The following is a 12501-nucleotide window of genomic DNA, read 5'->3' as shown; positions in this document are numbered from 1 at the left end:
GTCCTGTGCATTTGCTTGTTTTTTCTTGACGAAAAGTGTGATGAAGGTCAATTTTCAGGTCTGTTTTTTGAGATTATTCCTGAGCTAAATCATCTTAGACAAAAGCAAGCAGAAAATGCGGTCTTAGATATAATACAACCAGGTTTTATTTTAATTTCTCTCTCCCCCCTCCCACACTGGCAAAAGTTTAGAGGGAGTTTAAAGTTTTGTAAACATTTTAACTGCCCCTCTTCCCCTCTTTATGAATTTACAAAGCAAAGGAGACAGGGATACCAGATTTACAACAGTTCCAAGTCTCTCCATGCTATTGGATCCAAAAACTATATACAAGTCTGCAGCAGTCTCTGTATAGTTACTGTACATGTTTGGGGAGGAGGAGGAAGAGAGGGAGGAAGAAGAGGGGGAGACTACCTCCCCAAAATGAATAAACCAAATGAAATAAAACCCAAAGCCAAACTGCTCTGGAGCAACTTGAGCCTCCTTCTTCAGGCAGTGATGACAGAAAGGCAGACACCTTAACACAACTTCCCCCAAACTGCAGCCTTCCCCCCACAAGCATGCTGCAGCCCTCTAGGAACAGGAAGTGGGATTGAGGGGGGTGTCATACATATTAAGTGCATTTTGCAATTTCAGGTTTTTGGGTTTTTTTTAAACTCCTGTGGGGAGCAGGGAGACCTGGGATTGTGTCAATAGTGAAGTACTATGGATCAGAATGAAGGATGTTCAGTAACTGAAGGTGTAGAAGGCAATCGGAGCCATTGCCTCACCTCACTTTCTCCCTCTCCATGGTGTATAGGAATTCAGATGCTGCCTACAGTCAGGTTCTCAATCTCACTCCATTAGGAAGAGGATAGGTCTCTGCCCCTTAACTTGCATATTCTAACACAAAACTCAATCACTGCCATACAAAGCCAATTGAGAATGTGGGAGATACTTGTTTGGAAAATAATGTCCTTCCCCACCCAAGACTTGAGCTGTCTCTTAAACGAGACAAATTCACAGCAGAAGGGCCTCCAATAAACTGGTCCTATCCCTATGACGGTAATATACAAAGGAGAAATTTCAACCTGAAACAGAAGAGGTACACCCCCTCCCCCAGATTATACATTCCCATATGTCCAGAAGGGCTGGAGGTTCCAGGGGGGAGAACTCCAGTAACTGTCATCACTACCTAATGGAAGACAGACTCAAAGCTTTCCCTCCAAAATTAATGTGCTGAGAGGGGCTGGCAGGGGGTGTGCAACATCAAACCAATCCAAGCTAAACTCTGCCCACCACCACCCTCTCCCGCTGTTGCCAGTTCTAAAGTTAGCTTATGAATGCAGCTCCTGGATTTGGAGAGCACCTCTTGTCCTGATGGAGCACTGAAGTCAGTATCTGTGTGGCATTTTGGTTTTGACCAATCTCTGTTAACCACAAACTCTCTCCATGATTGCACAAATTGGATGTGATAAGCATGACCAAGGAAAGGAAGATACCATATGCAGAATCCCAGTAGACTTTCCAGAGAAATCAGCAAAAGAAATGACAGCACAGTGAGTGCTTGCTGCCTGCAGTCAGCCTTTTTGGGAATGAATCCTATCTCCCACCCATCTTGGAGACAGAGCAAAGTCCACATGTCTGTAGGCTGACCGAGACAACAATGACTGTGCAATCTGGGACAAAGATTTTGTTGGTGCTAGAAGAAGCAGCCTGAGATGACGGACTTTGTAAGTCACTGCAAGGTGAAGAAAAATGGAAGGTGGAGAAAGTACTGTGTCCAAAGGTGGAGAATCCATGGTTAACAGACACAGGAAAAGCCGGTCAATTTGCAAGATCAGTAGTCTTCCAAAGTCTCTATTTCGCCCATATTGAGCCGCTCTGATGAGGCATTCACTGAAAATCCTGTAAAACAAAAGAAGAAATGTTTTAGTCTGGATGTGCATATGTAAGTATGATATAATAGGTTTTATTTATTATACCCAACAGCTGTTTAAAGAAAGGAAGTAGAGAATACATGCCTAATTAAACCAAGAAATTCACTAGGGCAGAATATATCCACCCAAACTGCAATTTGACAAAGTCACCAGTGTTACCACCCGCAGACTTAGATAAAGCATCATAGGATCCTATGTGATGAAGCATCAGCAGTTTGGTCTTAAATCTGTCAAAAGATGGCCTCTTTGGCATCACTGTTCCGCAATACTATGCTAGGTTACTGGATAGTACCGTCTCAGAAGGAAGAATGCTTAAAGCACCAATATGGTAGTATTTCTAAGATATTCTTCAGTCTAGTATTTAGATGGTACAGGAAGCAGAGTTGACTGGTGCAAAGATCCAATATCCATGGACTGATCCTGATCATCCCTCCTTAGCTTCTGAAGCTAGCATGAGCTTTTAATCTGAAGTGGTACCAGCTTCCATTTTAAAACCACTTGTCCAAATAGAACCTTGATGGAGCCAGTGTGCGTACGTTTAGAATTAAAAACACCATAAATGTTTATGTTCTTTTCAATCATTACAGCCTACCCATCTATTTATCATTTTTCAGCAACTTGATATTAAGGGAGCTGTGCAAGGCTGAGTGAGTATAGGAAATCCAACATACACTAAATAACCCCCATGTTTTACATCATATAAACATTAAAGATCAGATGTACTAAGGAAAGCGCAGAGGGAAAGAATGCAAACCAATGCTAGAAAGTGACCACATAGCCAATATGGTCACATCTATTCCAAAGTTTTGGAACTTGTCGTTTTTTTGTACAGATACCATTTGAGCACCAATAGTTGGAAAATTATTGCATTACATTTTTTGTGTGAGGAAGCTGCATATAAAGTACCATGCTTTACTGTCTTTAGATTAAGTATTTAGAAAGCTTAGTATGTGATAGTTATCCAGTTTAATTTTTTGCATGTTATATTCAGTTTTAAAAAATGGATTTGAAATTGCCTATTTACTAAGCCAAGTGGGTGCCCTCTGGTGGTATATTAATTCTTGTAATTTAGGTATATTCATTCTTGTAATTTGAAGAATGTTTTCCAGTTGATAAAGCACTGCACTTTTAATAAAAGACTGTATATTTAAGTTCTGTTCCAATTAATTTTATTTAAAAGTCTCTCTCAGTACATCTGTAGATTTCCACCATTCAAATAAGTAACCACAGTGGATTATTTTGACATGCATGTAGATAACCAGGGGAGTGGTGATCTCCTTATTGGTAGAAGATAAAAGCTTTAAGCTACAGATAGGTCTTCTTCAGGTCTGGGGAAGGAAGCAAAGGGCATAAAATGTGATAAAATGTGCTGTATGATCTCTAATATGAAAACACTTCTTGCTGAAAACAAGATGTGCAATCTAGTGAATAAAGATGCTGATCTTAATACAGTTTGAGGAGTACAGTACTATTTCCACAGAGGGGATAAAAATATACTAAGATTTCATCCAATATGTAATATGGATGAATATGTTCATCTTTATTTTTAAAAACTAAAGTAGTAGTAAACACTATCCTTTAAGCTACAAGAAACAGAGAGATGTGACTAACCACAATGCAGGCTTTGAAATATTTTCCCCATTTCTATTTACAAAAATAAAGAAAACAATTCAGAACAAGATGACTGCCCATTGGCTAGAGATGGGAGGTTTACAAAAAGAACACTATTAGAAAAGGTTTTGTGAGCTATGAGATTTTTTTAAAACAAGACTACAGTAAAACTCCGATGGTCCGGCAACTGACGGTCCGGCACTCCTGATGGTCCGGCACCATCAGGAACCCGGAAGTGCTCCGGGCAGCCGGACCATTGGAGCTGCTCTGCCCCCAGCTTCCCCGATTCAGCCGCTGCTAAAACTGACAAGCGCTGAATCCGGGAAGCAGGGGGCAGAACAGCTGGAGTGCTGCCGGGTAGGTCCAGTAGCGCTGCCCCTTGGGGCTGCGGGACCAACCCAGCAGCACCCCAGCCGTCCCAGATTCAGCCGCTGCTGAAATTGACCAGCGGCTGACTCCAGGAAGCCCGAGACAGAGCTGCTCTGCCCCAGCTTCCTGAAATCAGCCGCTGGTCAGTTTCAGCAGCAGCTGACTTGGGTACACCTGGGACAGAGCAGCTGGGGTGCTGCTGGGTTGGTCCCCGCAGCGCCGAGGTTTGGCGTTACCAGACCAACCCAGCAGCGCCCCAGCTGCTCTGTCCCAGGCATCCTGATTCAGCCGCTGCTGAAACTGACCAAGGCTGACTCCAGAAAGCCCGGGGCAGAGCAGTTCTGCCTCTGGCTTTCTGGAGTCAGCCGCTGATCAGTATCCGCAGCGGCTGACTTGGGTACACCTGGGGCAGAGCAGCTGGGGTGCTGCTGGGTTGGTCCAGTAGCGCCGAGGAGCAGCTGGGGTGCTGACGGGTTGGTCTCGCGGCGCCAAGGGTCAGCGCTACCGGACCAACCCAGCAGCACCCCAGCTGCTCTGCTGCAGGTGTCCCCGACTGACCAGCAGCGGCTGAATCGGAGACCCCTGGGGCAGAGCCGGACTATCAGAAGGGAGGGCTATGAGGGGGTCTCGGGTAGCATCTCCCCACTCCACCCCAGACCCCTCATAGACCCCCCTTCTGATAGTCCGGCATATTTGATAATCCGGCAGCCCCTGGGTCCTAAAGGTGCCAGATTATCGGAAGTTTACTGTATTAGGGGAACTGAAATTTCCACTCTTCAAATCATGAACTCTATCCTGCTAGGATCTTCAAATGTGGGAAGGAATGAGTGGAACAGGGGAACATATACACATCATGCAGCTCTCATTCATCAAAAGTATCATTTTCTTCATTGGAAGATCATGGTCTAGATGTATGAATAAAGTACGCAGAGTAGTTACAGTAACTAAGCAAACAGGATAGAAATCTTAGCTGTGGTGGGGAAGAAGGGTTAAAAAAACCTAAACCCAAATCACAGGGAAAATGATTGAGGGAAACTAAAAGGGAGGTTCGGTATTTCATGACCTCAGTTTAGAAAGCATAAGGAAGTACAGGCCATAGAGAAGTGTGTCAGAGTCAGTTATGCACAGACAATGAACTGGTTTCAAACAGAAATAAGATGAGGCTCCAGATTTCAAAGGACTATAATTATGGGAGACAAAGGATAAATTACTTACAGCAGTCAGGAAAAGAGGAAGAATTCTGGTAGGTGAAGCAATAGTTTAATGAATAAGATGGTTTGTGGTCAATATATAAAGCTGGTTTACAAATGTAGGAGATGAGGGAGGCCCCAGTCATAGAGAAAGTAGTTCGGAATAGAAGAGGTGACTGGAGTTATGTGGAGGCTGAATTTTAGTTCACATTTTATGATAGCACAGACCCGGACATACTTATCCTGTATCAGCTCTGCACTATTACTACTACAATGACTTAGCATTTATTTAGTGCTTTTCAGCTTCAAAGCACTTTAGAGAAATCCTCACATCAATCCTGCTGTGGTAAAATAAATGAATCTTCTTCATTTACAAAAAGAAACTGAAGCATTGGATAAGACCACACAAGGCGTCAGTATCAGTAGAGCCCTGTGTGGATACAAAATTTGTATCTGCATCCACAAAAATGAGCCATGGCTATCTGCATTGACACCTGTGGATGACGATACCCACATATATAAAGTGGATATCTGCAAAATTGCAGGGTTCTCTATCCACATCTGCATGAATGAGCTGCAAATATCGGGATTCACATTACCCAGGGATATAAAGTGGATATCTGCGGATTTGCAGGGCTCTAAGTATCAGATTCAGGATTAGAACTCCTGAGTTCCTGATGCCAACTCCTGAACTCAAACAATGCCTCTCTGATCCTTATTTGAGCAGATTTGCCAATTTCTTTTTAAAATATATTTATCTTTTCACTTGTGCAAAAGATAAAGCAATTCTCCCGATATCAGTATTACTACTCCTAATAAGAGCTAGGACCACCAAATGCGGTATGCAGATTCCTCCTATCAATTTAAAACACGGATGGGGTCGACTGTGCCAAGACCCTGGAATATGATTGTTTCTCATAAAAGAGAAAGGGGGGGGAGGATTCTATTAGCAGAGAAGGTTACAAGGAATAATGACCACTGTATAATGGTCTTTCTGTCATAACAAAAAATAAATATTTTAAATCTTTAATTAAATCTAGGAATGTAAAGTTAAAAAATGGAAGTGGAAAACCAATGCTGCAAATTCTGTCTCAAGGAAGAACAGTTTCTTACAGGTAACTTTTAAAATGCCAGGGAATGTATTTTTTATTATGCAATCTAGTTTTGTATTTTCCCAAACGGTAGTATTTATTCTCCATTATGATTATATTTATTATAACACCAGAAAAAGGTTGTATTTAGCTTAAGATTTTATAATCCTCCTTTTAATATCCTGAGAGAATCAAACTTCAATTTATCTAAAAAATAAAGCAGAATCAGTTCCTCCCCCTCAGATATCAAAAATATCCCCAATGTGTGAATATTTGATGCTTAGCTAACACCTTCTAGAACCTCAACTTTCCATTTTAATAGTTTACGCTTAAGAAAAAACACCGACAAAAATTGATTTGTTCTCTACTTCCACAGCCAGAAAAGTCTTCTCTTCTTCCCACCTATTTTCAAGATAGTTTTAGAACCGAGTCAAGGTTAACATTTAAGAGACCAACTAATTCCTCAAGATCACAGATTAGAAAGAATTTATTCCAAACCGGTATTTTTCCCTTTTCTAGAAAAATAGATTTTTCTAATCTGCTGGACTGGATCTTCCAATCTGTTGTAAGTACAAGAGGCAAACACTTGCGGGATTATGCCTTGCCCAAACTGACTCCTGATAACCACTACAAATGTACCTATCTAAAAGCCCTCCCCATCTGGTGTTTCTGCCTCCATTTGGGTGTAGTGCTAAAACAATCATGAATATAGGTACCACCTTTAACCACCTCAGAGATCCATAACTGTCTAGTATATATTTGAAAGAGTTCAAGTGTCTGTCAGTCTATGAGTTTGTTCAACAACTATTCTTAAATGGTAAGAGGTAGGACAACCCAATTGGGTGTGCAGCTCCCTCCTATAACTGAAAGCAAGGTCAGGACAATGGGATGTGCCTAGAATGCAACCGTTTCTCATAAAATGTAAAGGGGAGGCATTTCTGCTAGCAGGGCAAGTTACACTATATAATGACCAGAGGGGGGCAGGAAGGGGCAAGAGATGGGGACCAGAACAGCTACACCCAAATGGGGCAGGAGGGGAAAAGGGTGGAGAAAGACAGCTATCTACCATATATTTCAGAGACTTTGTCTGTCCCCCTGCCAGGGGACATGCACCCTCTCCTCCAGCTGTGCCCGCTGCAGCAGCCATGGACAGGCACCTGACTCCAAGTTGCTGTGGTGACACAGAACTGGGATTGTCCTGTCTCCCCAGGGCAGCCTGCATACTAAACCACTTCTCCCCAGCTCCACACCAGATCAATGATTTAAATTAAGAAAAATTAACTTGGGGACCTGAGCAACACCGGGAAAATCTCCTAGTATTATAAATGTAGTACACCATATGCCCTGCATCACTTGTGGAAATGGTAGCAGTACTGGACAGGTAGAGTCTCAAAGCTGTCTTTTAAATGTAATTAATTCATTAATTTTAAAATACAGACTCCTCTAAAGGGGTTTCATCCATACTTCTTCCATATATTAATTTATGAATCTCTAGGACCTATGAAGAACCCAAAAAGGACTTTGCACATAGAATTTAAAAAAAAAAAAAAAAAAAAAAAGACTTTTATCCCAAATAAGCCACTTAAACGGAAGAGCCTAATTTTGAAGTACAGTAAAGTCTTGATTATCCGGCCTTTGTTTATCCAACATTCCGGTTATCCAACGTGCTGCCCATCACGGCAAGGGGCTCCCGGGATGCTGGACAATGGCCTTGATTTCCCTTTCCCCTCCCCTGTTCCAGGGTTGGGCAGGAGCTCTGGTTGGCAGGTCTGCAGCTCCCTCTTGTGGCTGAAGAATTCACGGTCAGCAAAGTAGCTTTTTTTCCTGTTTTTCCTGTTTTTGGGCAAAGCGGCGAGCACCTTGCCCTGCGTCATGTCATCGCCAGGGAACATGGAGTGGTGCAGGGCAAGGGCTGTGCTCCCGCTGCAAGGCAGAGCCCTGGATCGTACTCCCGTTTGGGGGGAAGTACAAGGGCTGGTCAAGGCAGCAGATTCAGGAGGTTTAGAACTGGACCTCGCAAGGTATTACAAAGTTCAAATTTGTAAAATTAATTACTGTATTAAAAGAATGTTTTTGTATTATCTGACATTTCCTTTATCCGACCATCCTCCGGTGCCATTTAGGTCGGATAATCAAGTCTCTACTGTACCAAAACTCACCTAACAAGCTGGGATCTGCCCGAACCATTTTCTGTTTCTTCTTTTTTTTGCCACTCTGCACAGCCTCAAAGTTATGCTGGTTGTTGCTCTGATTGGTCTGAAAGACGGAATGCAGTGCACTATGGTTCATCCCCCACACCGAGTCCTGGAACAACAAATCTAGATTACAAGCTAGAATTAAATGTTGCCTGTTCACTAGAAATACACAGTTGACATCAAGTAATTTTCCACATGACACATAAGCAGAATATCCATTAATCTATATTTAACTTTTTCATAAACTAATCCTGCACCATAACATTATCTCCCTATAAAGTTATTTATTTACACAAGATCTCAGGTAGTTACAGAGGTAGATTCTGTACAATTCCAGAGTAGCTCCTGAAACATGTTTCCTCCCTCCATTCTTGATAATCTACCTCCTTCACTACCAGGAGCTATATACAGAGATGTGGATTTTCACTGAGCCTTTGCTACTTTTTCCAGAAATACTACTAATGCACTTCAAAGATCCTTCTCCAAAATAAACATGTACCTGCTGCTGCCGCTGCTGACTGACTTTTTGTTTGGCACGGCGCTCTAGAAACTGCTTGGCAAATTCCTTGGCTTCAGGAGTATCTCCAAGGTAGGCTCTGATGTAATCATGGACCTCGTACGGAGACTCTACTTCCTTCAGGAAAGAAACAAACGTGGGAACTGCAATACGAGGGGAAGAAGATGGACCATGAGAGAGACATGTGTTGATGCAAAAGTGTGCGCCTTCAAAAAACAAAAACTTTTTTTTTTAATCCAGTTCTTCTTTTGTCGAACTAGCAACCATTGTAAACAGCCTCTTCTGTTCAATTCCCCATAATGTAGTCCCAACAAAATTGCTTACTAACCTTTCCTAAACTACTGTACTTCTAGGTGTGTTGCTCATGTTTATTCCATGTTTGGCAATGGTGCATGCACCTGTAAGATTTTTCCTTTGGTGATATTGTTGTAGGGATGTGTGATAACCATTACTTGAACAGTCATGTAACCACAGCAAATACTATCAGTTACATGACTACTCAATAGTCTTCAGGGGTGGGGCCAGCAGCCTGTGCGTGTCAGCCCATATAAGCCGCTCTCCCCCCCCCCCCCCCCACCTGAGCTCCTAGCAGACAGCATCCCATGGAACAGCTTGTCTGTGGTGAGCTTGGATCTGCCTTGGACAGAGCCTCTCCTGTCCCCATTCCTCGCTGTCTCTGGGGGAGGCGGCAGCAGGTGGCTTTGTGGAGCCAGCATCTGACCCCTCTGACAGCGACACAGCAGCACAGGGTGTGGGTATGGGGGAGAAGCGGCTTAAGTGGGCTGATATGCACAGGGAGTTCCCACATGTACCAACTCCCCTCCCCCTCTTACTGCCTCTATCGGGGGGGTGGAGGGGAGGAGAGAAGAGAGATGCATGTAGTCGATAAGATTAAGAGGTAAGCCCGGACTTATCAGTTAATCAGGTATTTGATTACACTATGATATTCCTAATTTGTTGGGCTTGCTGTAATGACTCAGATGCCACATGCTAATGTATAAGTATAAGAGGCATCGCCAGCCCCACATCCTCCCAATTTGTTCTTACTGAGTAACTCCGACATAGTACGGATCCGCAGCCTCTCGCGCGCCTGAAGTCAGGTATTTTCCAAGATGAGATTCTCTGAGCTGAAATAAACAGGCCTTTCATCTGGTCTTAACAACTTAGTCCTCTCAATGCAAAAAGGTAAATCATGTCTGACTGCCAATGAGTGAACCCACTGCTCTTCTGAATTCCTGTGTTGTTTGGGGAAGAAACTGGCAGGAAAATGGCTTAGTTGCTATGAAACAGTGAAACCACCCTCAGAAGGGAGGTTGGGTGGGAACACAATTGAACCCTGCCCTTTAACAGTGTACAGTAGTTCTGACTTAAGGGCTTAGTTTTCCAAGACCATTCTGGATGAGAAAATTGTCACCAGGAAGGCAGTGTTCCAGGAAAACCAACAGAAGACACAACGCTAGCGGCTCAAATGGAAGGCCCACAAGTCTTGACAGAACCAGATTTAAATCCTATAAGGGAATCTGCATGAGAATCTGCAGGTGAAATCTCTCCAACCCTTTAAGAAGGTAGATAGATATCTATGACAAAACTAACCTACCACTCATTAGCAGGTAGAAGACAGACTGCTGCTAGGTATACCTTAACAGACGCAAAGACCAGACCTTGTTGTTTTAGGTAGAGCAGGTAATTCTATATTAACTAAAGGTGTGACAGTCAGAGCAAGACCTAATTGAGAAGACCATATGTATGTAGCCCTAGTAGAAGGCTTCCGACTATCTAGCAAGACCTGGCAGATGTCTTCTAAACAGGCTTATTCCAGTGGGTTCAACAATGGAGCTTCCCCACTGTCAGGTGAAGGGCTCAAAGATAAAGAAATAACTTTTGCCTTATCCCACTTAATTTTCAGAAGGACTTTGAGCACCAGAGGAACTGGAGGGACAAAGCTCCTGTTCTACGCATTTCATGGAAGGCATCTGAAAGGGAGCCAGGGATCCCTATAGAGATAAAAACTGGTGATATTTCATGTTCTACATGGTTGCAAACAGATACATCTAAGGAGAAACCCCACCACCACCACCACCCCAACCTCTGGAAAATGAACCTGGTGGCCTCTGGGTGAAAAGACCACTTGCGGTAAGAGAAGAAACATCTGCTGAGGTGATCTGCCAGGGTGATGGGGGTTCTGCAAAAATGGGAAGTCTTGAGGCAGATGGAGTGCTTCAAATCATAGATGGGATAGCCTTCTGACACAGGGCGGAGGAGCATGCTCCTCCCTGATAGCTGATGTAGAACATGACCACTGCATTCTCTGTAAATACTTGGACTGCTTTGCCCATGAGCTGGGGAAGAAGTGTTTGGCTAACTAAGTGGATCATTTTGAGCTTCCTGATGTTTATATGTAGGGAGAGCTCTTCCTGGGACCACAGGTCCTGTGTCCTGAGGTGACCCAGGTGGTCTGAAACAACAAAATAGGGATATACTGATGGCTGGGAGATGACAAAGGCAACATCTGCCGTTGCAGACTGATTTCTTTCAGCAGCTGAGGGTGACAAGGATTGGTACAGGAATAGTAAGCACCAAGTGTTGTCTGTTCTGGGAATATACTGAAGCTAACCACGTCTGCAGGCTCTGAGGTGCAGCACTGAAAGCCACACCAGGTAAGTGGATGCAGCCATGCATCCCAGAATCATAGAACACTACAACTGGAAGGGACCTCGAGAGGTCATTGAGTCCAGCCCCCTGCCTTCATGGCAGGACCCAATACCATCTAGACGATCCATGATAGATGTCTATCTAACCTGCTCAAATATTTCCAGAGATGTAGATTCCACAAACCTCTCTAGGCAACTATTCCAGTGTTTCAACACCCTGACAGTTAGATAGTTTTTCCTAATGTCCAACCTAAACCTCCCTTGCTGCAGTTTAAGCCTATTGCTTCTTGTCCTATCCTCAGAGGCTAAGGAGAACCATTTTTCTCCCTCCTCCTTGAGACAACCTTTTAGATACCTGAAAACCATTATCATGTCCTCTCTGTCTTTTCCTTTCCAAGCTAAACAAGCCCAATTCTTTCAGTCTTCCCTCATAGGTCATGTTCTCTAAACCTTTCTCTACAAGTCTGAGGCAAACCCAGGATGTTGTTATGGGATAGGCTTTGACTCTTGATATCAGATCCAACACTATCTGGGGAAAAAAGCTCTGGCATAGATCAAGTCTAGTAGGGTGCGTCTAGACTACAGGGTTGTGTCGACAAAAGTGGACTTTTGTCGACAAAACTATACCTGTGTCCACACTGCCTTTGAGTTATGTCGGCATAACGTTGACAAAACTCGGCAGTTTTGTCGACGTATGTAAACCTCATTCTACGAGGAATAACGCCTTCTATCGACAGAGTTCTGTCGATAAAAGGCATTATTGCATCTACACTGTCCTTTGCGTCCACACTGTTATGTCGACAAAGCGCCTTGCTTTGTCGACAGAACTGGATGTAGTCTAGACGCTCTTTGTCGACAGAAGCTTTGTCGACAGTATCTGTCAACAAAACTTCTGTCGACAAAACCCTGTAGTCTAGACATACCCGTACTGTCCTGATCAACTCCATTCTCTGTACTGGAA

At 43.4% G+C, this 12501-nt stretch overlaps 1 protein-coding gene across 8 annotated transcripts in view; it reads right to left on the bottom strand.

The window, feature by feature from the left end:
- Positions 1 to 123: 123 nt before the first annotated feature.
- The window catches only part of GIGYF2 (GRB10 interacting GYF protein 2), a 128326-nt gene continuing 115948 nt past the window's right edge, over positions 124 to 12501 (bottom strand). For 7 of the 8 annotated variants that reach the window (XM_006123679.3, XM_075937383.1, XM_075937382.1 and 4 more), the window contains 3 exons: positions 8872 to 9032; positions 8337 to 8481; positions 124 to 1884 (listed from right to left, as the gene is read on the bottom strand). In XM_006123679.3, the coding sequence (XP_006123741.2) occupies positions 1817 to 1884; positions 8337 to 8481; positions 8872 to 9032 (374 nt within the window). In that variant the 3' untranslated portion in view covers positions 124 to 1816. Of the gene's footprint in view, positions 1885 to 8336; positions 8482 to 8871; positions 9033 to 12501 lie in introns of those variants that run through there. The other variant, XR_012906183.1, reaches the window with a different exon arrangement.

This window comes from Pelodiscus sinensis, chromosome 10 (genome assembly GCF_049634645.1).
Source record: "Pelodiscus sinensis isolate JC-2024 chromosome 10, ASM4963464v1, whole genome shotgun sequence".
In the NCBI taxonomy this organism is placed as follows: Eukaryota; Metazoa; Chordata; order Testudines; family Trionychidae; genus Pelodiscus; species Pelodiscus sinensis.
This window is presented reverse-complemented; position numbering and strand designations above follow the sequence as displayed.